The sequence below is a fragment of the Accipiter gentilis genome, chromosome 3 (assembly GCF_929443795.1).
Source record: "Accipiter gentilis chromosome 3, bAccGen1.1, whole genome shotgun sequence".
NCBI lineage: Eukaryota > Metazoa > Chordata > Aves > Accipitriformes > Accipitridae > Astur > Astur gentilis.
This window is the reverse complement of record NC_064882.1, coordinates 8,062,050-8,086,926: the sequence shown is the minus strand read 5'-3', so window position 1 is coordinate 8,086,926 and position 24,877 is coordinate 8,062,050. Positions and strand designations below refer to the sequence as shown.

At 39.0% G+C, this 24,877-nt stretch overlaps 2 protein-coding genes across 3 annotated transcripts; one reads left to right on the top strand and one right to left on the bottom strand.

Annotated features, from left to right (window-relative positions):
- Positions 1–154: 154 nt before the first annotated feature.
- TDO2 (tryptophan 2,3-dioxygenase) lies at positions 155–12,303 on the top strand. The gene is made up of 12 exons (XM_049832883.1): positions 155–262; positions 638–743; positions 1,870–1,960; positions 2,821–2,891; positions 4,606–4,733; positions 6,394–6,580; positions 7,830–7,937; positions 8,891–9,002; positions 9,130–9,187; positions 9,717–9,796; positions 10,473–10,563; positions 11,809–12,303. Exons 1-12 carry the CDS (start codon positions 228–230, stop codon positions 11,960–11,962), a joined length of 1,221 nt encoding a protein of 406 aa, XP_049688840.1. The 5' UTR covers positions 155–227; the 3' UTR covers positions 11,963–12,303.
- Positions 12,304–13,398: 1,095 nt separating this feature from the next.
- Positions 13,399–23,858, bottom strand: CTSO (cathepsin O). 2 transcript variants are annotated; one of them, XM_049832892.1, is made up of 8 exons: positions 23,556–23,858; positions 22,164–22,269; positions 21,214–21,347; positions 19,829–19,996; positions 18,249–18,370; positions 16,839–17,002; positions 16,301–16,393; positions 13,399–14,586 (listed from the first exon to the last, which is right to left on the bottom strand). In XM_049832892.1, the coding sequence occupies exons 1-8, from the start codon at positions 23,757–23,759 to the stop codon at positions 14,552–14,554; spliced, it is 1,026 nt and encodes a 341-aa protein (XP_049688849.1). In that variant the 5' UTR covers positions 23,760–23,858; the 3' UTR covers positions 13,399–14,551. The 2 variants fall into 2 exon arrangements, with proteins under 2 accessions (XP_049688849.1, XP_049688857.1); XM_049832900.1 differs by lacking the exon at positions 16,301–16,393.
- Between the last annotated feature and the right edge of the window lie 1,019 nt (positions 23,859–24,877).

The window sequence follows — 24,877 nt, the reverse complement described above, 5'->3', positions numbered from 1 at the left end:
AAAAACAAACCTGGAGAGCCAACAACACATGAACTTATTGACCTTTGTGCCACGATAGTTTCTGTAATTATTGAATAGCGGGGATGGGCTGAGGGCTAAGGAGGAGAATTCGGGGGTTGGTCTAGGCAGTGAGATAAGGTTACATATAAGCTGGCTGCAGTGGATTTGGGAACACTAACGGAGTATATTCCCTGGTGTGCAGCTCAGCGAGTTTGGATCCTGGAATCATGAGCGGGTGCCCCTTCGCGGGGAACAGTTACCTGTGAGTCCCTTGTCCCTGTGTTTTGCTTCACAATGCTGGTTCAAATGATATAATGTTAATGTAAAATATGAAAGCTCAGAGAGGAATTAATGATTATCAACAAATAGGCATCTGTAGCTATTGCGAAAGGAAGAGAGATTGTACAAGGACTTGTCTGAGCACTTGTTATTTGATAAAATAGATGTAATGCTACCAGCTGTTACTGTGACAAGAGCTATTTCAGGTATACTGTTTTTCTCAGAAGTCTGCTTTAGTGGTTCAGTTTCTCAAAACAAAACATTGTTGGAACTGTAGATGCATCTGTTAGTAAAAAGGCATGTATATTCATAGTTCTTTTATTAAATACTTTATATATTGACTTAATTTTCTTCTTAGACTTAATTTTAACAAGCTATCTTTGGAAGATGAAAAAGATGACAAGTCACAAGAAGGGATAAATAAAGCCAGCAAGGGTGGACTTGTCTATGGAGACTACCTACAAGTAAGTTTAAGATTTCATGTTTACTGCCCTGGTCTCTCTTAAGACTTGAGCCAGGACCAGCAACTGATGCTTCTCCCAGCAGTCAGCCAGTCACTAAGACAGGTCTCCAAGCGCCCTTTGACTACCTGAGCTCCCCATGGGAGTCACGGGCACAGGTGCCTGTCTCAACTGGGATGGTGCAGGTGGACTGTGGGATGGCTTCTCAAGCTGCAGGAAAGCTGGATATTTTGGGGGTTCTGGTAGGGGATTTTTTATATTGGTGAACCTGAACTGTAAAGTGGTGCACCACGAAAGGCTTTTGTTGGTCTGACAATGACCACTTGGCAATTTCTCCATGTCAGCAAGCCGTGTGCAACTTCCCTGAATTATTGCATGAAAGCCCAGAATATTGGCTGGAAAAATATATTGCAGAAATCAAGGGGGTGGGATGATGACTGGTGGGACACACACAAAAAAAAACCCCAAACAAAAAACCACAACAACTAGAAGTAATTAAGAACTAAGTAAAAATAGAATGCCATAAATAATAAAAGATTCTGGACTTTCTTTTGTGACAGCATGAACTGAAGTGAGCGGAATTACTCTGCTTCTGAATGGGAGACTTATTTCTTGATGTACTCTATGGAATCTTCCAAAGATTTCTTTTAAAACATCTATGATTAGATTGTAAATTTGGCTCAGTAAAAAAATTAGTAATGCCAGAACTGAACTAACTAGTACAGCCTCAAATCAGAGCTCTTGTGCAGATGTTATTGCATGATTACAGGGAATTTTACTATAGGAATGCCGCTTTCATGGAACACGACAGTATAGGTGTAAGATCTGTAAACATGCTGGATATTTTGTTTTCTCTTTTTTATAATTAAAAATACTCTTAAAAATGATTTTCCAAACTTTATTAGTTAAGGTATCTAAACGTTCCATTTTAGGCAAGATTTTTTTTAAAATTAAAAAGTAAAAGCGACACATGAGACCATTTAGTCTAACTTCTCATACAACCTGGAATATGAGGCCTATATATATATTTTTTAATATTATCCTTAAATATTAGCCCTACACAGTAGGACTACCATTGCTAATAGCAGAATTGAGAGCTTTACAGAACAGTCTTATCTTTATTTTTAAGCTGAACAAAATATTGAATGCTCAAGAACTTCAGAGTGAGAAGAAAGGAAACAAAATCCATGATGAGCATCTTTTCATTGTGACGCATCAAGGTACGTGATTGGGAGGAGTTCAGTGGTGGTTGACTGGCATTTTTGCCACAAGGAATGTATTCAGTGCTGAAACATGCAATACACAATTTGTTTTCATTTTAGACACAATCACTGCAATAGCTCTGTCTTTTATCTGCATTTATATTTGTATATATCCATATATCATTTGTAAGGCTATAAGGCTGTAATCAACTCTATGCTTATGAAGCCATAAGTATAACCTTTGGATTTGGTAAACCAAGATTTGGATGGTTCTGTTTCTAGAGAAATTAAGGTGGTGAAATTCATTCCTCGTCTGAGTAAGAGGCTGCTATGCAGTTTTTTATAGGCAAATTTTGTGTGTTGGCTTGTGCCTTCTCTGAAACTTCAATCCAGTTTTAACCATCTAGAGGCTGTCTGGAAGCCAGCATACTGGTTAGGCACTCCCTGGCTGCTAATATTCATGTGTTTTGCATGCACTGGCCTGATGATATTTTCCTGTTATTGACAGGAAACATGTAGATGACATAAAGATTGTAAGCAGCTCTGGAGTTAGCTTTTATTGGCATATCAGATCTAGATTTTCTCTTTCCTCCTTTTGTAATGAACATTCTGTACATCAAATATCTGATGTGTAAAACATGCTTGAAAAAATTCTGTCAACATCCTTGACACTAGATTATTTCATGTGATAGTTTAGGTAAAGGACAGCATAATGTAACAGGTAATATGTTTGTGTATCTGCATCATTTTGTACACCAGCAATGTAAACATAGGCTATTCGTTTAAAATCAAAATGTAAGAATTTTTCTTCTTCAGGACTATGAAGAAAAAACAAAGTAATGTTGAAGTTCATGCTAACAATGCCTTTCTTGTTGTAGCATATGAACTTTGGTTTAAGCAGATTCTGTGGGAAATGGACTCTGTGCGGGTGATCTTTCAAAATGGCCAAGTAAGTTGAAAGCAAATATTAATTTGGGGAAAATGCAGCCCCTCTCTTTCTCTAGCCTCCTGCCTTCCAGCCTGATATATTTGGGTTTACTGAAGCAACATGTGCTCTTTTTTTGAAAACAGCATCAGAAAACCCCAATGAAATTTGGCTGAGTGGCTCTTATATCCTGTTAGTACAGACATTTGATCAGCAAAACCTTGTTTCCTCCTGAAGTCTGCCTTTTGCATAGATCACTCCCCAAGACCAATTTCATATTCTCCTACTAGTACTGGATAACTGCAGAAACTTAACTTGGGAATATTCTACTGCAGAAAAAGCATGCTTAGAGGCAAAACTGAAAAACAGAGGGCTCACAAGTATTTTTATGTTGAAAAGTCACTTCTGCCTTTGTTCAGTTTTTTGAAGTCTACATACTATATCCTTCCATCCAATACCTGCTATACAAAAGGAAAACTCTTTTTGGTTGTTATGTATTATTAAATCCAACAGAAAAGCAACAATCAAAATCACAGTGTACAGTGAGAATTTCTGAAAATTACAAATATAACAGGAATATTTCAAATATTCCTAAATATTTGTCCAAAGCTAAACACACCTCATAATAATAGACAACAACAGAAAACTCCTGACCTAATACTACATCCACAGAAAAAGGCTGTGTAATTTGAGAAATACCTTGAATAACATTATGGGCATGTGTATATGAAGAAAATTTGAAACGAGACCAGACTGAAAGAAGGAACCTTTTTATCATAATGTCCAATGAAAATGTTCTCCATTATCCTCCACATCCATAATTTTGTTGGCGTTTTAGTTGAACATTACATCAAATTATAACTGATCAAAATCAGTTCTTAAGCAGAATAATTTGTCATTATTTATTTTTGTGAAAAATGAAAATTTGCTTATAATGAGAATTTGAAATGTCAGTGTTAAGGTTAACTACACAGCCAGGCGATTAAGGAAATGGTTATCATCTTTCATTTTTGTAGTTTGATATTTCCTGGTTGCGTGCCCAGGTCTTATAGAGAAGTTTAATCCCATTGAAACTAATAGGAATTTTAGCAGACTCCTCTGCAGGCAAAATGTTCAATTTAGCCAGAAAAGAGTCTCTGTGTTTTCCATTTAATATTTTCTATTTCCCACCAGATGCAGTCTTCTCTGTTTTCCTCTGCTTGCTAATGCATATCTCTCATGAACATCTTCTTAGATGTGCTTTCCTGATGTACTTCTCAGATTATTCTGCATCTCAACTTTTAAGTACTTTCCACACCTGCCTTACGACTTGATTATAGAAGTGATTATAATAGAAAGCATAATATAATTATCATATGATGTCATATATCATTAAAATTGTATTGCAATCATTAGAAATGATCATGATATAAAAGATTTTGGTCTAGAATTTAATTGCTAGTGGTGACGTCTATTTCAGTCAAAAATATAGAAAAGAAAAAGAAATCCTATATATTTGGCCTAGTTGTAATGCATCACCAGACAGAAAAAAATAGATTTCAATCTTTGAAAATTATAGTTTCGGTTTTCAGTTAAAAAAAAAGTGGTCTATTCAATATGAGATTCTGCTGCTATGGATTTCACGTGGAAAGGACTTGGGAACTATAGTGATGTACAACAGTGAAAAGACCTGAAATAAATAGGTAGGATATAAAGAGAACATCATTCTGTCTGGTTATGGTCTTTATTTTTTCTACAGGTAAGAGATGAGAGGAACATGCTGAAGGTTATTACTCGAATGAACAGAATTTCAATGATTCTGAAATTACTTGTGGAACAGTTCTCAGTTTTGGAAACTATGACTGCATTGGACTTCTTTGATTTCAGGTGAATACTTACTATTCCTCCACAACAATCCATGAGCTGGTAATTCCCATCCTTAGAACTGATTGTGAATTTTGCATGTGCTCTGGCAGCTTGTAGCTGCATCATTCAGCAAGGTGAGAGCATACCTTAGAGAGACAACAGTGATATTAGAGTGCAAGGGTCAATTGAGAAGTTGAGCATGAATGTGAGTCCAGCATGCTCTGCAAAGAGGTACAAGTTAATTGTTGATGTTTGTGTGTGGTGCTGCTGAATGGTTTCAGAGTCAAAAGATAACACAATAGAAATAGCTCATGGTTCCATTAACAATCTACTTGAAACTTACCACCGCGCCGTTGCAGCAGTATTCCGTAGCAAAATAGAAGTGCTTGGGTGACAGAAATGCACTCTCCGTAGATTATCAAACAGATATTTCAGCTGTCTTGGTTTACATAGTGTTTCCTTGCTTCATGTTTTAGTGGGTTTGCAGTGCTGGAGGCTTTAAGTGGCTGAAGGAAGCATTGCTGCCTCTTCTTTCTCCCCAATAACTTCTGCTCTCCAGTAGCTGCCCGGTGTATTGCTGGGCTGGATGGTTGGTAGCTCCTCTGCCTTCTGCCCAGGCTTCTTTGGGATCCCTTGGCTTGCCTCACCTCTCCCATGGCATTTCTGTCTGTTCCCTCACTTTGGCTAGGTCCTTCCACTACACTACCATGTGCGACAGCTTCACCCACTGTCTCTCTTGCTGTTTTTGTTCTGCTGGTGTCACTGACCCGTCTGACTCGTGACCTCAGTGCCATCCGGCATCCAATCCACTTCTGCATTGTTTTAGTGCCCTTTCCTTTCTGTCTTTTAATGTTCCCTAACTAAAAAGCATACGAAACTACAATTTTGCTTCGCTTGGAAGTTTGAAACATCTGTATCATCTAGCATTACACTACAGCAGGGGAAAGCCATGGGCCAATCGTCTGTTTTGATGCGTTCTTACTTCTGCTTTTCAACAGCATACTGTCATTTGATAAGCAAACATAAGATCAAAACAATGCTCTACTTCTGACAAATCTTATATTTGCAATTCAGAGTGCATTACAATTATGTAGCAATGTGAGATTTCAGATTATTTTTATTAGTATTTGGTGGTTTTTTGGGTTTTTTTTGCATGGTCATGTGATTTAGCCCTGAAAGAATCCTATTAATGAATCCCTCAAACAAAACCCACTAAATGTTTTTCTGAACATTATTCTATTGTATACATAGCAATTATTCTGTATAACAAGCCTATTTAAAATGCATTCATTGGCACTTTAATGATGTGGAAATTTTTGTAATAGCTATTTGAGGTGAAGCTGCTCATTCTGTCTGGAAAGGAATGATATTCACTAACATCTCCTCCTGTACATCACACACACAAAGCTGCCATTTTAAAACACAATACAAACATAAGTGTATGCACAAACAATATATAGCTAGAAAATTAAAATATTTTATACATGCATTGTAGTTGCATTAAAATGGCTTGGGTTTTTTCTTTTCTTAATTGCAATCATATAAAAAAATGCTCAGGTATCTATCTGATATTCTTCAAATATAAAATATGTATTTTTTAGTTTTGTTGAGAACCAGAGAACACCATCATTGTAAAATAATATCCTGCATGTTTGTATCTTCTTTTCTTCTGTTCCCAAAGATACTACCTAAGCCCAGCCTCAGGTTTTCAGAGCCTGCAGTTTCGCTTGCTAGAGAACAAAATTGGTGTTCCCCAAAGTCTGAGAGTCCCCTATAATAGAAGGCATTATCGAGATAACTTCAAGGGACAGGATTATGAATTACTGCTTAAATCAGAGCAAGAACCAACGCTACTGCAACTTGTGGAGGTAACGATGTCTGTCTTAGAGCTTGCTTTGTTTTCCCCCACCTCCCAAGAATGTCCTTCACTGGTGTCAGTGACAAATTCTTCTTCCTTGAGAGAAGCAAGCATGCTGGCAATTTCCCAGTCAGTTGTGTTTTGGATTCTTAGCGAATTTAGTATGAAAGAGAGTTAGTCATCAGTAAACCAATTGACTTTTCACAGCATTTCTTCTTGTCTGAAAAGTCTGTTAAACTAGTAAATTGCATTGTGGAAGTATGAGCTAAGAACATGAATGGACTGTTTCATTTGCATTGCTTTTCACAATGATAAACCCTTTTTAGAAGAAAACTTTAAAAATATTTCCACTGTTAGTGATGGCTATTAGAGAGGTTAAAAAAAAGAAAAGGAAAAATGACAACCCAAAATGGAAAGGAGAAAAGGTGTTTAACAAATGTTTCATTATCTCTTACCTTGATTTAATTTGTCTCAGTGTTATGAATGACTCACAGTAATTTCTCTAACTCCCTTGTCATTTTCATACACAAAATTTACTTAAGTTTCTAAAGAATAATGCAGTATAAACCTCAATAAAAGCATCCACTCTTATTAGCCCTATCCACTTGTCTAATGGCACCTGATACAGAATATATAAGAAATTTCTCTAGCTTTTCTTCATTCTTTAAGACTTAATGCTCTTTTATCTTCAGATGAGAAGGAGCTAAATTAAGTGATGTCTAAAGGGAGTTTAACCATAAAGATTGCTAATTTTTTTCCCCTCCTAATTTCATTTCCATTATTAAAAGGAAATCAAAGAGAAAGTCTTGTATCATCACATATTGTGGCATAAGTTAATGACAGACTGCTTGATCAGTATGCAGCCTGTCTGACATGATAAAAACTGGTTGTATAGATGGTTCTGTATCTTCCTTCTGAGGTTTACCTTTACAATTCTCCTATGTATGTGGCATAAGATTGTTTTCCTCTATCTATAAGGGAGTTGATTTTAAAGATACTCTTAGAATGAGACAGCTTTTGTCTTCCAACACTGATCATTTAACCTGGAACCTGTGAGCGTGTTTGTACAGCACCATTATGCAGGTATAAGTCATCTATGTGGACATCCTCACTCCAGCAATAAGCACCTCTGAGGGATATTAAACCGCAACAGCTGTAGCAGCATAACTTATGTTGCTATAACTTGCAATTCTAGGGTAATGTGCTTGCACTGTTAATGTTTGAACACATTATTATTATTATTATTATTATTATTAAAGGCATGGCTGGAAAGAACTCCGGGACTCGATGCAGAAGGATTTGATTTCTGGGGACAATTTGAAGTGAATGTTTTAAAAGGTCTAGAAGAGGAATTTGCCTTGGTGCAGGTATATAGTGACTCTTGATCTAGCTATAAGAAAAGACAGCTGGCAAAATGAAATCCTGGCATAAATTTTACTTTTGGCCTGCTCCCAGTTTCTTACTTGCTTCACTTAATCTTCAGCAGCCTCTGTCTGCAAGAAGCAGAAAAATTTGCAAATTTTTCAGGAAATCTGAATAAGTTTGTAATTTGACATCTAAGATGGTTTAAAGCATGTAATACCTGGATGATTTTGATCACAAAAGGAAAGAAATAGTATCAATGGAAGGGTTGAAATTGATTTTACTGAAACTACAACTTCACCTTTAGTTAGTGCTCGCATCTATTGTTCAGAGTAAACACAAATTTTGGGCCCCTGACTTGCAAGTATGAAGTGTCACTCACTATAAGCAGCCCATTTCTATTTAATAGTATGTGGGAATTTGCTGCTATGTGATCATTTGAATTACACTGGCAAATAAGCACAGGAAAATCCCTGAATATTGTAAGACCTGTAGCTTTAAGCATATTTTAAATGGACCCCCCCCCCCACCGTAACATGAGAACTAATCAATTTCCTGAGAATATCTGTTTACAACTATCTAACTTATCTAAACTTTTTTGTTTACAACTTTATTACCCATAGCTGTGCAAGGATGTCTTCTTTTTGCCTTGAAAAAAAAAAAAAAAAAGACTTCAGACTAATGAAGATTAAGTGTTTTTAAGGCCTCTAGACCAAAAGAAAAGTCTTTTGGTCTAAGCTGCCAGTTTGTTTGAACACTGATTCATCTGAACTGTGTTGACAGCTATTTAATTGTACATTTTGTGACTCATTTATCTTGTTTGAAACTACAGTTCTTATATTTAAAATGTAAACTTATGGAGTATTTATGATGAAAATAGAAGTTACATCACGGGTCATTCAAATGCTTAATTTTCCTCATTGAATTCTAAAACCTGTTTTTGTTTTAAATATCAAAGGCCAAACCAGAATCAGAAGAAAAAGATGATGACTTATCTGAGTTCCAAAAACAGAAAGATGTATTACTTTCATTATTTGATGAAAAACGCCATGAACACCTGCTTAGTAAAGGTAGATTGTATTAATATATGTCTATAGCACTTTTTATTTTTTATACATGATATATATATATAATCATATAATAGCATTAAATTTGCAGAAGAATCAGTAACAAACTAAGGACAGTTGTATTTTGCAGGAGAAAGACGACTGTCTTATAAAGCACTGAAGGGAGCCTTAATGATCTACTTCTACAGGTAATGTTAGAAGATAGATCTTCAATGCTTACTGGCAGGAGGAGAGGTTGAAGGTTAAGGACAGCAGCGCCAAATTTATTTAGGTTGGAATGGGCCTTGGAACGTAATCTAGTCCAACCCTCCACAAACGCCCAGATTAGTCAGATCCATCTTGAAGGTCAGATCGGGCTGCTCGGGGCTTTGACCCATTGAGTTTTGAATATCTGCAAGGAAGGAGGTTACACGGCCTCTCTGGGCAGCCAGTTCTTGTCCGACCAAATGCTGCCCCTCAGACTGAAACTGGCAAATGTCTTGTTCAGACTGTTCTACAAAGTGTCCTAGAAAGGTATAGAGTATTTTTCCAAGTATGAGGGAAAAGGCACATGTCAAGACTTACACGGCAGAAGCATTTGTTAGAATACCTACTGTCATTTCAATACCAATTCAGGAAAAATGTATGTTAAGTCACTATTACACATTGGTGAATCACTACTTTGAAAAATACAGCACGTTGTGAGCGGTCTCACTGTCTTCTCTTTCATTTTCCAAGGGAGGAGCCTCGTTTCCAGGTTCCCTTTCAGCTTCTTACCTCCCTTATGGATATTGATGTGCTCATGACCAAGTGGAGATGTAAGTTTCACTTTCTGACTTTCTGTAACACTCCCTCTTTTAGATGCAAGTAAATTGTTCTGTTTCACCCTCTTTTAGACAAGTTATACCTAGAGTTATTAGAATTGAGCTTCCGAGTTCATCCTTTAGGAACAACATTTTTTTGTTTGTACTTTGGCCAAAGGGAAAGATGAACACCCGCTTCTGTCATCAGTAGACACATAGGTATAGCTATCACTTCCATGACATGCTTTAAGATAGATGAACAATTTTATTCAAGGGACAGGTATGGATTTTCCAATGTCTCCCAAAATGTCCTCATGACATCTCTTCATATGCAAACATTCTTTCTGCTCCTTCCCTATCTAGACATCCATAAACTAATGTATTAATTCTGTATTAACAGAGCATAATATATAAAATTTATAATTATCAATTACAAATAAGTATGTATATTTATATATATTATAGTACTATTTTATATACAAATTATTGTATTCATATTGTATTAACAATAATTTTATATTAGTTGACTGAAGAGTGGCATAATTAACTCCTTCATTGCTGAAGACCTAGTAGCCCTGTATCTCTCTAAAGACCTCTGTACAATCTTTAATATTTCAGCAATGCACCTTGATGTGACCCTTTGCTTCTATCTTAACACTGAAAATACGCCCTGTCCTTTTGTATTCCTTAGATAACCACGTTTGCATGGTGCACAGAATGATTGGCAGCAAGGCTGGCACCGGAGGCTCATCTGGCTACCAGTATTTGCGCTCAACAGTGAGGTAAGGAGAATGCGTTTCCCCCGTTACCTGCAATAATGCAGTTTGTAGATACTGTAATGCCAGGAGGCAGATTTCAGACAGCTCACTGGAGACCAGAGGGCGGCTGTTTCTCTTTTGGGACTCCAGCATTTCCTCCTGGCTGTTGCACATTTACTTATCGGTCAGGTCGACGTATATAAATTCCAAGCCTTTTGGGGCAAAAAGAACTCCTTTTGATCACTCGTGCAAAGTGCCATATATAATTCTCAGTCAAGGGATCTAGGTGTTATTGTAATAGCAATAATAATGATCCTGCACTGTTCAATTTGCGTGCAAGCTAGCCCGAATTAATGAGGCCATACAGGCTGGAAGTGAGTCCCATCTACGGTGCAACTGATGATGGTTGCACCTTTATTCCTTAGCATGATCTCCCATTGTACAACCTAAGGTACTTCAATTTAGGACTGAATATATTCTTAAAGCTGATAGTACTTAATACTCTCAAGCTGTGCAGGCAACAATGAGAAACATGTTTCCTCCTGCTGGATGAAGCGGGAAAGAAACTTAAAAGGGGTAGTTGCAGCCTGAGCGCAGAACTCTCTGAATGCGTAGAACTTTTTTTTTTTTTTTTTTTTTTTTACACAAAATTTGAGGATTCAGCTAGTCAGGCAATTTAAGCCTTTTAGGTGCAGCTATGTCCTGGCAGTCCTGAACAACATTATGCCAAAAAGCACGAGGGTATTTAGAACATCTTTTTCTATGAGGACCTTCTTTGAAGTTTGTTTTCAAATAGGAACCGTACGTAGCTGGTGACTGCCACGTATGGCTGCGGGCAACGATTCCCATCACAACCATCATAGCAGACGGTGGAACAGAAAGCAGATGGTTAGATTGAATTCAAAGATTAAAGGTTCACTGTCTTTTTCAGCAAGCCTCCTTACTCTTCCTTAATTTCAGGTTAAGATTCTTCCTAGATAAATTCTACTTCATATCTACCATGAGAGTAGAGGTCTGGAGATTATAGCCTACATACTCTGCATTTTCAGAAGAAAGGTGTGACTACAGCAACCGTATTTCCTTGTTATGTCTAATCTGCTATGCCCTAGAAACAGGATTGGATTCTTACTCTGGAATATTCAGGAGGAGGGTTAGTGCAGAAACCTTATTAAATAAATAAAAAAGAGATGGAATGATTCCTGAGGATTTTGAAATTATGGCCTTCTATGCCAGTATCACAATATTAATTGTTCCGATTGTCTTTTTCAGTGACAGATACAAGGTGTTTGTGGATTTATTCAATCTTTCAACGTTTTTAGTGCCAAGACACTGGATACCAAAGATGAACCCAACCATTCATAAATTCCTCTACACAGCAGAATACTGTGACAGCTCCTATTTTAGCAGCGACGACTCTGACTAGCCTGCCTTCCTAGAGTGGCTGCTGTAAAGAACTTCAGGACTTTCACCTTGAGTGGTGCTATCCTTCACATACAACCACTATTCTCACAGAATGTGGGTGTGTAAATATGTATTTATGTATGACAGCTATGTGAATAGTATGATGGGCTTGTGGAACAAACTTAATTGTTTGTAGAAAAAATAATCTGTATTGAGTTAGCCTATATTAAGACTAAAATGATATCCCAATTCAACTCAAATGACCAATTTAACTTTTAGCTGGCTTCTTAAAACCTACACCTACAGAGAGGGAGAAAATTATACAGAATTATCATGATCATGTTTTACTTGTACATATTTTTGTATTTGTTTGCCTAATGGCTATTATTAATTTACTTCTAGTTGAGGACATAATTAGTCTCATCACCTTTGGAAGAATATTAGTTTCTGAGCTCTAGTGGAATTTCAAAAGTAATTTTGGGTTAAGAATTTCAAGAACTAAATTTAAAGAAATAAGTCCTGAATCGGTAGAAGAAACCCAAGCATCTTGAACTTTTACATATATCAAGAATCATGTTGCTATCTATGTGTTACATGTGAATGTAAATCCCTTCCGTATACTGTTAAGAATAGCAGATATAAATAAGTACTTACTTTGCACTTCAAATAAAGCAGTATTAAAGCTCATCTTTTGTTCAGTCTTCTTCTAAATCAAGCATGAAGAAGTTCAAACAACAGTCTGACAGGCATTTGAAGTGTTTTTTATTAAAAATATCGTTGAAATAAGGATAAAATTGATATATAATAAAAGTGAAGCAAATTTGGCCACAGAATATTGATAAAGCCATTTTGCCATCTCATTAGATGGCCTCTCATCTTTTTAAACGCTTCCCTTGGAAATACACACAGGCTGTAGGCCTTAATTTCTGGTGAGTTGCTCTGTACCTTAATGCTTTAGGTACTTATGCCTGGTTGTACCACCTCAAAAACACTGGTGAAACATCTGTGTTTGATATATTATAACAACATTACTCTTATCAATGCCAATTAGGAACTTTGGCTATTGTTTTCCAGTTATGGAAGTGTGCTATTTGTTGTTTGTAAGCTGCTAAGGGAAGGCCATGCTACAGACGACTTCCTCTTTTGTTAATCTGAAGTTTTCAGCCGGTAAATTCAGTAAGTAGCAGAACCTGAAGTAGTGAAACATCGGACTTGGTCTTCCTTTCATTTAAAATACTAACACTTAGAAGCAGGACTAAAGTGGCAATACTTACAATAGACAAATATGAACACTTATTGCATTTCTCATAAAAAGGTTACAATACACTGACCTATTAACATGGAACAGTAATGGAGTGCAAAAATAACAGAATTGCTTCAACACTTTTCATTGTAGTGCTTCATAAAAGATACAGGTAAAGCATTCCAAATGAAAGATTCAGAGCATTTTTTAATTACGTTTGGTTATGAATTCTGGCTACATTTGCCTACAACTGCAGTGTTACAGGTCAGCAAAGCTGGACCCCCTTTTTGATTCCCAGCAAGTCCCATCTATGAATTCAATTAATGTAGGGAAATTTAACACCTACTTTATTCGGAGTATTCTGTAATTGCTGACTTTCTAAAGGTGGCAAATATATATTAACAAACTGCACCCTCACCATTTTTTTCTATAATAAGTTTTTTAATTTTTGCTCTGCAACTGGCTTCACTGTTAGTTGAGAAGTAGAGAAGAGAGAAGGCACGGAACTGACACAGCTCTCAAAGCATGGTAAGCCTGATTTGCAGACATACATCCTGACAGGACACAGGATGTTAAACCACTAGAACCGCCTCCATTTGTCTAAATACAGTTACTTCTTACTTTTCTAACCATCTAACAACTGAATGCAGAAGACACTGATATTTCAGGCACTTTCTAAAACATGGTCCCTGCACTGAAGAGCTCTGAAGTTACATTTAGCCAATAAAGGTCTGAAGACGGAAACTGAAGGACTGCAGCACTTCAGACACACTCAGGAAACAGTTCTGACTATCCATTTCCCTCCTCTACTCTTCTAACTTCAGAGAAAAAGTAGGATTTCACAAAAAAGAGGAAGACAAAATGTGTCTGTCTGTCAGAGGTGCTAGGAAAGCCAAGTATCAAAGAATAATAGAAGATTTTCTTCCAATTGCCCTTTCTCCTGACCCAATAAAAGCAGACCTAATCATGGTGGTTCTTATAGTCAAAGCATTTCAATTATACTCTGTCATAATACTGATCCAAATTCCTTATCATTTGTCATTGTTTCTTTCCTTGTAAGATCTTTTTTATGGAGCAGTATTCAACACCTGGATAGAGTTCACACTTGCAGTTTCAGTCCATCTTTGTAACTTCTCTTTGCGTACTCTGCAGATGATTCCGAGTCTTCTTATCCCATGAGAGATTTGATGTGCAACACACATTCCAAATAAAAACATTTTTAAAAACTCCAGCCAAACCGTTCCTGTACTGTCTAAAAGCAGAAATTGCCCTTACAGCAATTTCTTGTTTTAGAAAATGTTGTTTTGAAGTAAATCTTCATATACAGTGTGTATCCAAATGATTCTTGTGGTCTTTGGCCAGTAAGTGTCAAACAAATACTGATGAAACTGTATCTGCTATACCTACAAATGAAACAAGATTTTTTTTTAAATAAATACTGGAATTGGAGACTTGCCAGAAGTAAGTTCCCAGAATTCACATTCATATAATGCCCTCTTTCCTCCATGCCATGACAGCAGATGAACTGCTGGGAGCAGGTAAGGGGTGGGGAGGCAGGGAATCAGGTGCAACCCTTTTATTTCTTCCTTGCCTGACACTGTTTATAGTTGAGATTTACTCTCCTCCTTCCTCTGCTTTCATGTTCAAAACTTTAGATCCCCTCTGAGGATTCAGCATTGGTCCAATACGGGTGCTGGAAAGCAATCTAAACCTTGATATCCTCCTCCATTTTAATCATATGCATTTGCAATGTCTAAACAACATCAAGCTATGCAGCTTTGAAAACTCACCAAGAGACTAGAGATAAATTCCATTACAAGACACATTTTTGAACACTCATGCACATACAAATACAGAACAAACTAGTCTTTTATTCATGCTCAGTTCTTTTTGTATTGTTGTACTCCTTCCAGCACTAAAAGCAAAGTCTGACTACAGCCTGTGCAGGTATCAAAGGTTGACAGCTCTTACACCCTCAAAAGTGGTGTCAGAGCACCTCTAAATCAGAAGACAAGAGAGCCACTACTAGCCTTTGCTGTATTGTTCTTGTGTGGCATACTACAGCATATGTGAAAGATCCTGCTTTTTGAGAAAGCGGATTTTGAAAACAACACATCCATTCTTCCTGACAACCTCAACAATTGACTTACTTGCTTTAGTTATCACTACTTCTAAATTTCTCTTTCCAAATAGTTTGTTTACACAACAACAGTAAGAACAGAAGTTTCAGGAACATGGAAAAGCTATGATTGGATACATTGTCCTGAACTTTACTGAGTACAGGCAAACTGAATATTATCTATTCTTATTTGCAGATGATTCACATCATCTAACACCTTTTACAATGACTGAGAGCTACTGTGAAACATACGTGGAAAGGAAAGCCAACAGAAGACCTCCACTGTAAACTAACAGACAAAAATTCAGTGGACACACACCACTTACTATCTAGTAGTCCAAGCCCAGCAATTTGGCTCAGCAATCTTTGCTGGTAAATAGGAGCTTCACCTGCCTTACCTCCCCCCATCCACCCACTCAGAAGAAACTGGGTATTTAACACTACAAAACCTGCTCAAACACCAAGAAAAATCTCATGCAAACAGTAAGAGGGCAGGAGATAGAACTAGCACTAAAAGTATATACCTCTATCCTACAAGAACAGCCACAAGCAAGGTACACAAGCAAGGTGCACAGGCAGATCCACTTTCCACATTTGTTTGCTAAACTGAGCCCAGAGATAATTGCATCCACCAGACAGGACAGCAGCTGTTTTACCTACACCGAGTATAGTGATGGCACTAACCTAGAACCACGATACATGACTGTATACTTTACAATGCCATTACCTCTATGTGGTAAGGTACAATAGCACTTTATTTGTTATGCCTTATATAGCTTTACCTTTGCATGCTGTTTTTTCAATCATTCAACTACATGGCTTGGTTGAACTAGCAACCACCTTATTTATTTTCCACCTGGACTCATCTAACCTCTTTTAAAACATAGCAATGATTTGTATTTCCTCTCTGAGGATCCCATTATATCGCTTTACTTACAGGGAGAAACATACCCCAGCATGTGGCCTTTACCCCTTTAATTATATTTTGTCAGACTTACCACAGACATTGCCACCTATCTTAACACGAACATAGCCATCTATTCCCCATGTAGGCCCCCAAGAGTTCTGTACAATCCAGTAAGGGATACTACCTGGAAGAGACATTTTCATAAACAAGAGACAACATGAAATTTGGGAAGCATAAAAACCTTCTAATGTTCTACAGAGTTAATTACCATTTTAATATCTTGTAGTTTCTGATGGTTTGATGATATAGTACAGTGAAACCTACTGTTGTTCACATAGAGGACAGAGCTAATATTCCAGTGTTGTCCTCTCCTAGCATAAAGACACATATAGCCACATTCTTGACTTTACAAGGACATGAAGTCCCACAAAACTGAAGGAGCACAAAGAAAGAGTTTCTTTCCTGGGATCAGGCTGCACTTCCAGAACTGATGTGACACCAAACCAAACAGTTCTCAACAGAACACCCAGTTCTGGATTTTAATCACTTGCCCCACAGGAGGCAAGTTGCAAGTAAGAGGAAAAAACCACAAAACCTACTGGGTTGAAGTTCAGTTCATGGAAACGCACCTGTTCTGTCGAAACCAGTGATAAGAACAGCATGATTTGCTCTGCCACTGGAGCAGTGATATTGTATGATCCCTCCAAGATAATCCTGCCAGCTAACCGCATCTACTGTTACTGCCAATGGGCCCCAGTTAACAAGCATCCTCATCATTTCTTCTTCTTGACCGCTGTGAAAGAAGTGAGTGATAATGCCAAGTTAATAAAGTCAGCACACTAAAGCAATCTGAGAGGTGGTAATCTACTTGTTCAGTGCAATTTAAAAATCAAATAATTAAACTGTTTTGTCTGAGTTCTACACACCACATAACATACACCAATAATTACACATTTCATATACTACAACACAGTAATACAGATATCGGGCACACAGACTATGGGAAAGGTGCAGATCCAAAGATATGATGCTACTAAAAAGAAGCAGGTTTCTGGGTCAAGTCAGTGGGCAATATTGAGCCCTATGTACCTTTTATACATCACTCTTCTCAACTAAAAACAGCTTTGGACAAACCATTAGTCTATATTATTCTTTCCCGTTAGTTTTTCAAACATACAGAAGTATCTCTTATATCATACATAATCCTACACTAAAATATGTATCTCAAACATACCAAAACACAGGACTTTACCGCTATCAGACATTTACCATTAGCATCCTCATCCAGTTTTACTTACGTAATATACTGGAACAGGAAATCTTTATCACTGCATGGTATGTGCAATTTGGCAAATATAGACTGGCAAAGCTATAATTGATTTTAGTTACTTATATCTGGCAGTAATTCAATTCCCAGTTAAAATTGTATTTCCTGTCTTTAAGTTCAGTATGCAGCTGTATTGTACTGATAAAAATTACAAACAAACTTTCTTGGTACAGAAACCTAAAAAGCTACCAGTTGTTTTTACAAAATTCAGCTGACAACACTGTTTGTAAAGTCATGGGCTGGAGGGAGGAGGATGCTGGTGGGTATGTAAATGGATGAATACCGAAGTAAATGAATACTTCCTAACTTTTTCAACAAATTCCAATTACTATTGGTAGGATTTACCGTTTCTGATACTTAAGCAGTGTAATGTTCACTTAGCATATATTAAAAGTTGTAACTGACTCAATGTTCCAGTTTAAACATAGCCAGTTTAAACACAGCCAATTTAGAAGACTTCATTTCAAGACACAGACTTAAGCTTTCTCATTTGAACAGGCTTAGTGATGTCAAGGTTGAGTGGATTCACTGTGGCGAGCCTTAACTCTCAAAAATGTTATGTATTAATTCTTATCCAGTACACAGCTACAGAACTGATGCAATCAACCTCATAACCTTTGGCTGGTCAATGCGCTATTGGCTCTAGCTTACTCCACAGTTACTGAACACAGAAGGAAAAGTACAGCAAATAAAAAGAATCAATAGCAGCTACCTGAAGTCATATGCAGCAAATCCTCTTATTGAAACTCCAAAATCTGAGTGATCAAAATAATGGCACAGTCCTGTCTGAGCTTTAAAAGTGTATTCTGAATCCCTCACGAGTTTTACTTTTGTCTGCAAGAAGATAAATGAATGAGAATTTAATGCATTTAACACCATGCAGCTCAAAACATACTGAAAATGACCACAGAACTCACTCAAAATTCAGTGTGTTCTTCGTGAGATTAGAAATAAGACTGTCACGTTGAGAAATAAGGTATTTATTATCTCTAGTTTCCTTGTTTGCAGACAAAGCTTTAGAAAGGATTCAGAAGTCTTCAAATAATGAACGAAATTTAAAAGGTATCTCTGGTTTAAACTAGCCTCATGAGAAATCTCATCAAATTCAAGACACAAAGACTATGCATTCATTTAATGAATGACTATTCAATTCTCTTCAAATGACATCTACACACAAAATTATCCTCTCCTTGGGACAGTTCAAGAAACACAAATATCCCAAGAACAGTTACATAAAATACTGAAATTAAGTCCAATTCTGCTATTAGCATCAAATTCTCATGCTAGTATATAATGTATTATAATTGCTGCCACAGTTCAAAGTCCAGCTACAAAGCCATTGCATCAACCTTTTATACTTTTCTTGTCTTCTGCAGTATGGTATGTTTATGACACTGTCTCCTCCAGTCTGTCCCAACTTTGCTTCAGAGGAATCCAGATGAATATCCTCTTTCTTAACTTGTTTAAATTTGCATTTCACCTAGACTGTTATTAGCTGGGGTTGTATGAATCTTCAGGAGTATGATTACAGAGTTTCTTAAAAGGGACAATCAGGGTTTTTTTGTAAACTTCAAAAACCTAAAGAATTCTTTCTATATTCTTATAACTCAAACTGTCATCCTAGACAGTACTTTTTATTTCAAAATTTTGAAACATTAAAATGTTTCTTCTTACGTACTTTACTAACACACATTTTGCGTTTTTCATGAATGAAATGTGTTAGCTACAACTGAAGTAGAAACTATGTCTGCATTTTCATTGTTTTGGGTTGCAAGTGAAAAGTAAACACAGTCAATTTTATTCTGAGTTCTCTACTCTCATGCGTGATTTTACAGTGTTTGCAACAGAAACCCTAGAACTCTGAAAGCAGAAAATCTCAACATCCCTCCTTCTCCCCAGATGCTGGTGCCTAAACCAGACACTCAAATCCACATGGATAAATGGCTCCTTCTACACTGGTACTGTATGTCTGCAGTTCCAACTGAATTCATCGGCAAGACTGGCTTATTTTCAGACCCTGGGGGTTGATTTGTTACATTCATAAGAACATACATGGACCACAAAATTCCAATCAAGTTTCAATTCTGCTTGAACAAACTCTCTTGATTCCAGACTAAATAAATATGAATACATATATACACACACACATTTGTATATGCACATATACATACATATACACACATATATTAAAAAAAAATATCAGACAAGCTGTATACTCCACCTTCCCCATAAGAAAAAGAATATTAATATGAAAGATAAGGAAGGGTTTGAGATTTATGAAAAGTTTCAAACCTGGTTCAGCCAGCTCAAAGCACTAACAGTAGATCCCCCGCTGCAGCCATAATTAGTGTATGAACAGTCAATAACCTGCTGTACGCTGAGTTCTTCCAGGTTATTTCCTTTAATTGCATAGGCAGACTGTATACCACCCACAACGCTGAAAGCCCAGCAGCCTCCACACTTGTACAAAGAGAAGGGAAACAGGGGAGAAAGAAAAAGTCAGCTTTGTTTCTGAAGCCTGATATGAAAAGGAAAAAAAAGAGTCTAAAGTGTCTTCTAATGCTCTTCATTTACTACATCACCCTTGAACTTTATTTTTAAGGCAATAATAAATAAATTTAATCAGCCATTTAAAATATTGAACTGGTTTTTTTCCCCTGTATTGCTCTCTGAAAGCTAGAAATGCATTATGGGTGTCTTATTTTAAGGATTCCTGCATTGTGGTTGTCTTATTTTAAGGATACCTTCCTGATTCATTTTTGCCCTTTAAGATAGGTCTGAGGATAGTTTTTACTATGAGAGATAAATTTTCTTAAAGAAGGATTGGGGCTCAGGATGAAATTATTTTTTTAACCACATTAGCCAGTAAGTTTTTGAAAAGGATGCACTTAAGGAGACAGTCTACAATTTTCTACAGTCTGAAAAATTTTATAGAAATAGATTACAGTTTAAGAAATAGTAAACTGAAATTAAACATAATAGGAAATTTCTTAGACAGTAACAGAATCTATACTGCAGTTCTAGGCTCTTTAAACTATGAATTTAAAATAGGAAGGAGAGTTTACTCCTAGGCAAGGTCCAGGTTACAGTTTGTGAAGTACAGTAAGGAAAGACAGTGGGGATTTAACAGCTTGTTTCTTATCAGTGACCATAGCCACTTCAGCATAAATTGTAATTATGTGGGGTCTAGTTATTTTTCTATCATGAATGCATCCCCTGAGGTGTTCAATGGTAAAGATATGGGTGTTGACCAGCCAAGGGCATTCAATCATGAGAGAAAACAACAGCAAAGGATCTATACCCATGCAGGTGAAACTGAGGGATGAGGACAGGTACTGAACTTACCTTAGTCTCTTCAGAAAAACACAAAATTCACATGTGCAAAATATTTGCAGATTTAGTTAATTAGATCAAAAAATGTATAACACACAGTTTATAACTGCACAGTTTCTAAATGCACAACGTTTACATCTCATGCTTTTAAGTCTAATCCTCCTTTGCATAAAATGCTACATGACTTTGTGTATGTTCAGCTGGCCATACTTGTGCCAGCACTCTAAGGAGTCTTGAAGCAGTGGTGGTCCCTTCCAAAACCTTCACTGGGCTCTATGACGTACCTGCTGGAACTGTCTCTGAGCACTGCTTGAGAAACAGGAAAGGAAAACACCAGGACTTACTGTTTGCTGATTTCTCACTTCTGCAATGACTTTCTTGTCCCTCCAGTCAAACTTCTTTGGTAAAAGTTTTTCCTCTCCCTTTGGCACTTTTACGTATCTTGGAAGTTTGTGAGGTATGCTTCTTAAATAAATAGCTAAACACAGAATACAAACATCTATAAATCTACTAACTAAAAAACCCCCACAAACAACTTTTACTAGAAGCCATAGAGGTAAGTTTGATCTGTAGTTACAATCATGGTATTACATCTCATCCTCAGATCCATAGAAAATTCATGTATTTTAAAATAATCATTATACTCCAGAATTAATGTAAAATATTTCTACAGTTCTAGAAAGAACAGAAATATTCCATGTAGGGAATGTGGGTACAAAGTGTGAAGATTTACTGAACCCGATAAATAACCATTCCGTAAAACAAATTTTGTTTGAAAATTTTCACATTTTACTTACTGGAAAAATATTACTTTATTTTAGTCAGGTAAAAGGGAAAAAATAAGAGGAGAACAATGTAAGGATTCTGAAATACATGGAAATTGCTCATTTTTCACTAAATACTTAATTTTTTAAAATTAAAAAAGGTGTGAAATCCCCTGATGAATAGAACATATAACAATAAACTGGAACAGCAAGAAGGGAAGATTAGGTTACGTATCAGATAAATTTTCTTAGTAAAAAAAATTAAGCGCGTCATATTGCTAAGGAAGGAGGGAAGGAGGGAGCAGTGTGTATACTATCATATTAAGGCTCTGGGCAATTCAACCTTTCAAGACTAGAGAAACATGAAAAGGAGTGTTTTATCCTTCAGAAGTACTTACAGCTTGGTACCAGACATTGTAAACTAGCTGACTATAAGCACTGGAAGAATCTGTAAATGTGAAAGACACAAGGTTCTGAGAAAGAATAAGAAAAAGAACAGAAAAGGCATTAGCAGCAGCCAGAAAACGTACCTTTGAACTCTTCAGGAAACAGGTGAGAAAACTGATTTATTCCATAGAAAGCAGTCGCATTATCTTTTGATGATGAATTCAGTAATCTAATTCTTTTAGCACTTTCCTGAAGGAAAAAAAATAAATATTGTGGACATTATTAAGTTAGGGGTGGTGCCAAAACCATAAGAACAGAAAAAGAAAAGGTTAGGAACAGTAAACATGAACTTAGATAACAAGACAGCTGTTCACCTCAGATTCATTGTGGATTCCCAGCAAACCAACATGAAAGCCATTAGACTAATTTCAACTCCAAGAAAGATACCAAAAAAGCATTTGTTAAGTGCATCGAGGATAAAAAATTGATACGAGACAGACAAAACAGGCAAGCTGAGAACAAACTGTGTTAAACTCATCCGATGCCCTTCTTTGACAGCACAACAAACCTTGTGGTTCAGAGATACGTAAAAATGTCTTCACAGAAGAGTTAACCCTGTCCTGCTTTATGTCCTTGTAAAGCAAAAGAACAGTATAATGGCCCAAAGACGTTAAAACCCCCAAACTTTAAATTATCAGGAATCCTAGACCTCTGAAAAACATGTTTTTGACCTAGGAAAGCAAGACAATCTGACACCCCCCGCCCCAACTTCTTCTGGTGACGAAGTTCAACATGAAATATAAAAAACGTAATGCCACCTTCTATGTTTTTTTATGAAGACTTCACGGCACCCCTCAGCAGACAAGGTCTGCTGGCGCATGCTGGGCAGCATTACAGGCAGCCACCAACGCCCCTCGGGGCCGCCATCAGGCCTGGCTGGCACCGCACTCCCGCCGCGGCCCCTCAGCCCCGATATCCGCCCGGCGCCCTCAAGCCCCCCTCGCCGGGCACGATGGGGAAAAGGGGGGCACTATGGCGGGCAGGGGGCCGCCGCCGTGCCCGACTTCTCCCGGTCGCCCCATTTCCCTGGCTCTGACAGCAACCCCTGCGTAGCCGGAGACGTGAGGTGCGGGACCGGAGAAACCCGCTTCCCGCCGCGCCGGGCGGCCACCGCGGGGGACACGGCCGCCGCCGCCGTCTCCTCGGTCCACGGCTGACACCTGGCGACAGAAACGGGGATGGGGAAAAAACCCCAGCGGCACCCCAACCCCAGCAATTTGAGGGGAAGCCAAGCAGACAGGGCCGAGGAACACGTAAAAGCAAAGGACGCCGGAGCGGGTTTCGGTACTCCGGGCTGAAGAGCTCTGCCGTGCCACCTTCCTCCACCTCTCACCCCCCAGTCACCCGGTTAGCAGCGGCAGAGCGGCACCTCGCCACCCCTCCTCCTCCTCCGGCGGGGCCCGCAGCCAGCGCGGCGGCAGCAGGCCCGCTGTGTAGCGCGGATCGCGAGTGTAAGTGCGGGCAGGGACACCTACCCGGAGGGCCGCCGCCGCCGCCGCTTTCTCCCGGCCGCCTCCGTCCCACGGAGGGCGGCCCTGACCACCGCCACCGCCCTCCTCCCCAAGCCGGGTGCCTGCAGGCGCCAGGAGGGCGGCGCTGCCCGCCTGCAGCAGGCAGCAGAGAAACGCCAACGCCAGCACCCTCATCGACCAGCCAGGGCGAGCGGTGGGTCGCGCCATTCCGCACCGGGCAGCAGCAGAGCCCCGCTCCCTGCCGGCTGCCCGGCCGCCGCCCCTCCCCTAGCCGCCATGTCATGGCGGGGTGGAGCCTGCGAGACGCGCCCCCACCCCGCGGAGCTTGCGGACCAGGCTGTTTTCGTGAGGAGCAGGGGGCTTAACCCTCCTTTCTTTCTAGCCTCTGCCTGGAGGCAGCCCCCCGCGTCCCCCCACAGCGAGCCTGCGGGCAAGTTGGAGCGGGGGGGCCGACACCCCGCGGGGCTGCCCCGGCCCGGCCAGGCCAGGCCAGGCGAGGCGAGGCGGGGCATGAAATGGTGGCCGCCCGGCAGTAGTACCTCCTGCGCCGCCCCTCCGGGGCCGGGCGTGCTCTCGCCGGCGGGTGATGTCGAGTCCGCCGTTGCCTCCGGATGTCCTGGGGCCGTTTTTACTGTGTTTTGGGGTGCCTGGCAGCGCCTGGAAAAAGCCCGTGTTTCAGGCGGTGTTTTTGGGTGTGAGACATGCGCCGCGGGGCGCGCAGGGCTGGAAACGAGGGGAGAAGAGGTGCTGAGCGCTCGGTTAACTACGAGGTTAAAAGTTAATGTCAGGCCTTCGCTGAGAGGAAAGTTAGTTGGCAGCTGCAAGCTGGGCTGCGAGTAGAAAAGGGAAGGCATGGCTGCTTCCTTGGGGCAGCAGAAATAACAGTTTATGGGGTTTAGCATGGGGAGGCATTGGTGGCGAGAGAAGAGCTATTGCGAGCTGCACAGCCAGCGTCCACAGCCTCTGGTGTCCAGTGCGGTTAAGTTATGCTGGAAGAAGATACCTGAAAGAAACCTCTGTGTGCTTATCTAGCTCATTCGTTTCTTTTGAGACTAGCCATGTGCTGATAATCGAGCAAGCAGGTTAGTGTTTGGCATCTAAAACTTCCCCTTATGCAGGTATGAGTTAACAGTCCTTTTTGTTAATATCCATAGTCAGGTGTTTTTACATGCTCAGTGTTTGTAAATAGAATATTTGTATGTTTAAACCTACTGTATGTTTCAGTTGTCTCTGTTGCTTGCCCCCTCACCAGCTTGTTACCACAATGTGAAAGCACAGGGGTCCCATCCTATGACACCAGTAGCAAACCTTGCCGTGCTGTGTTT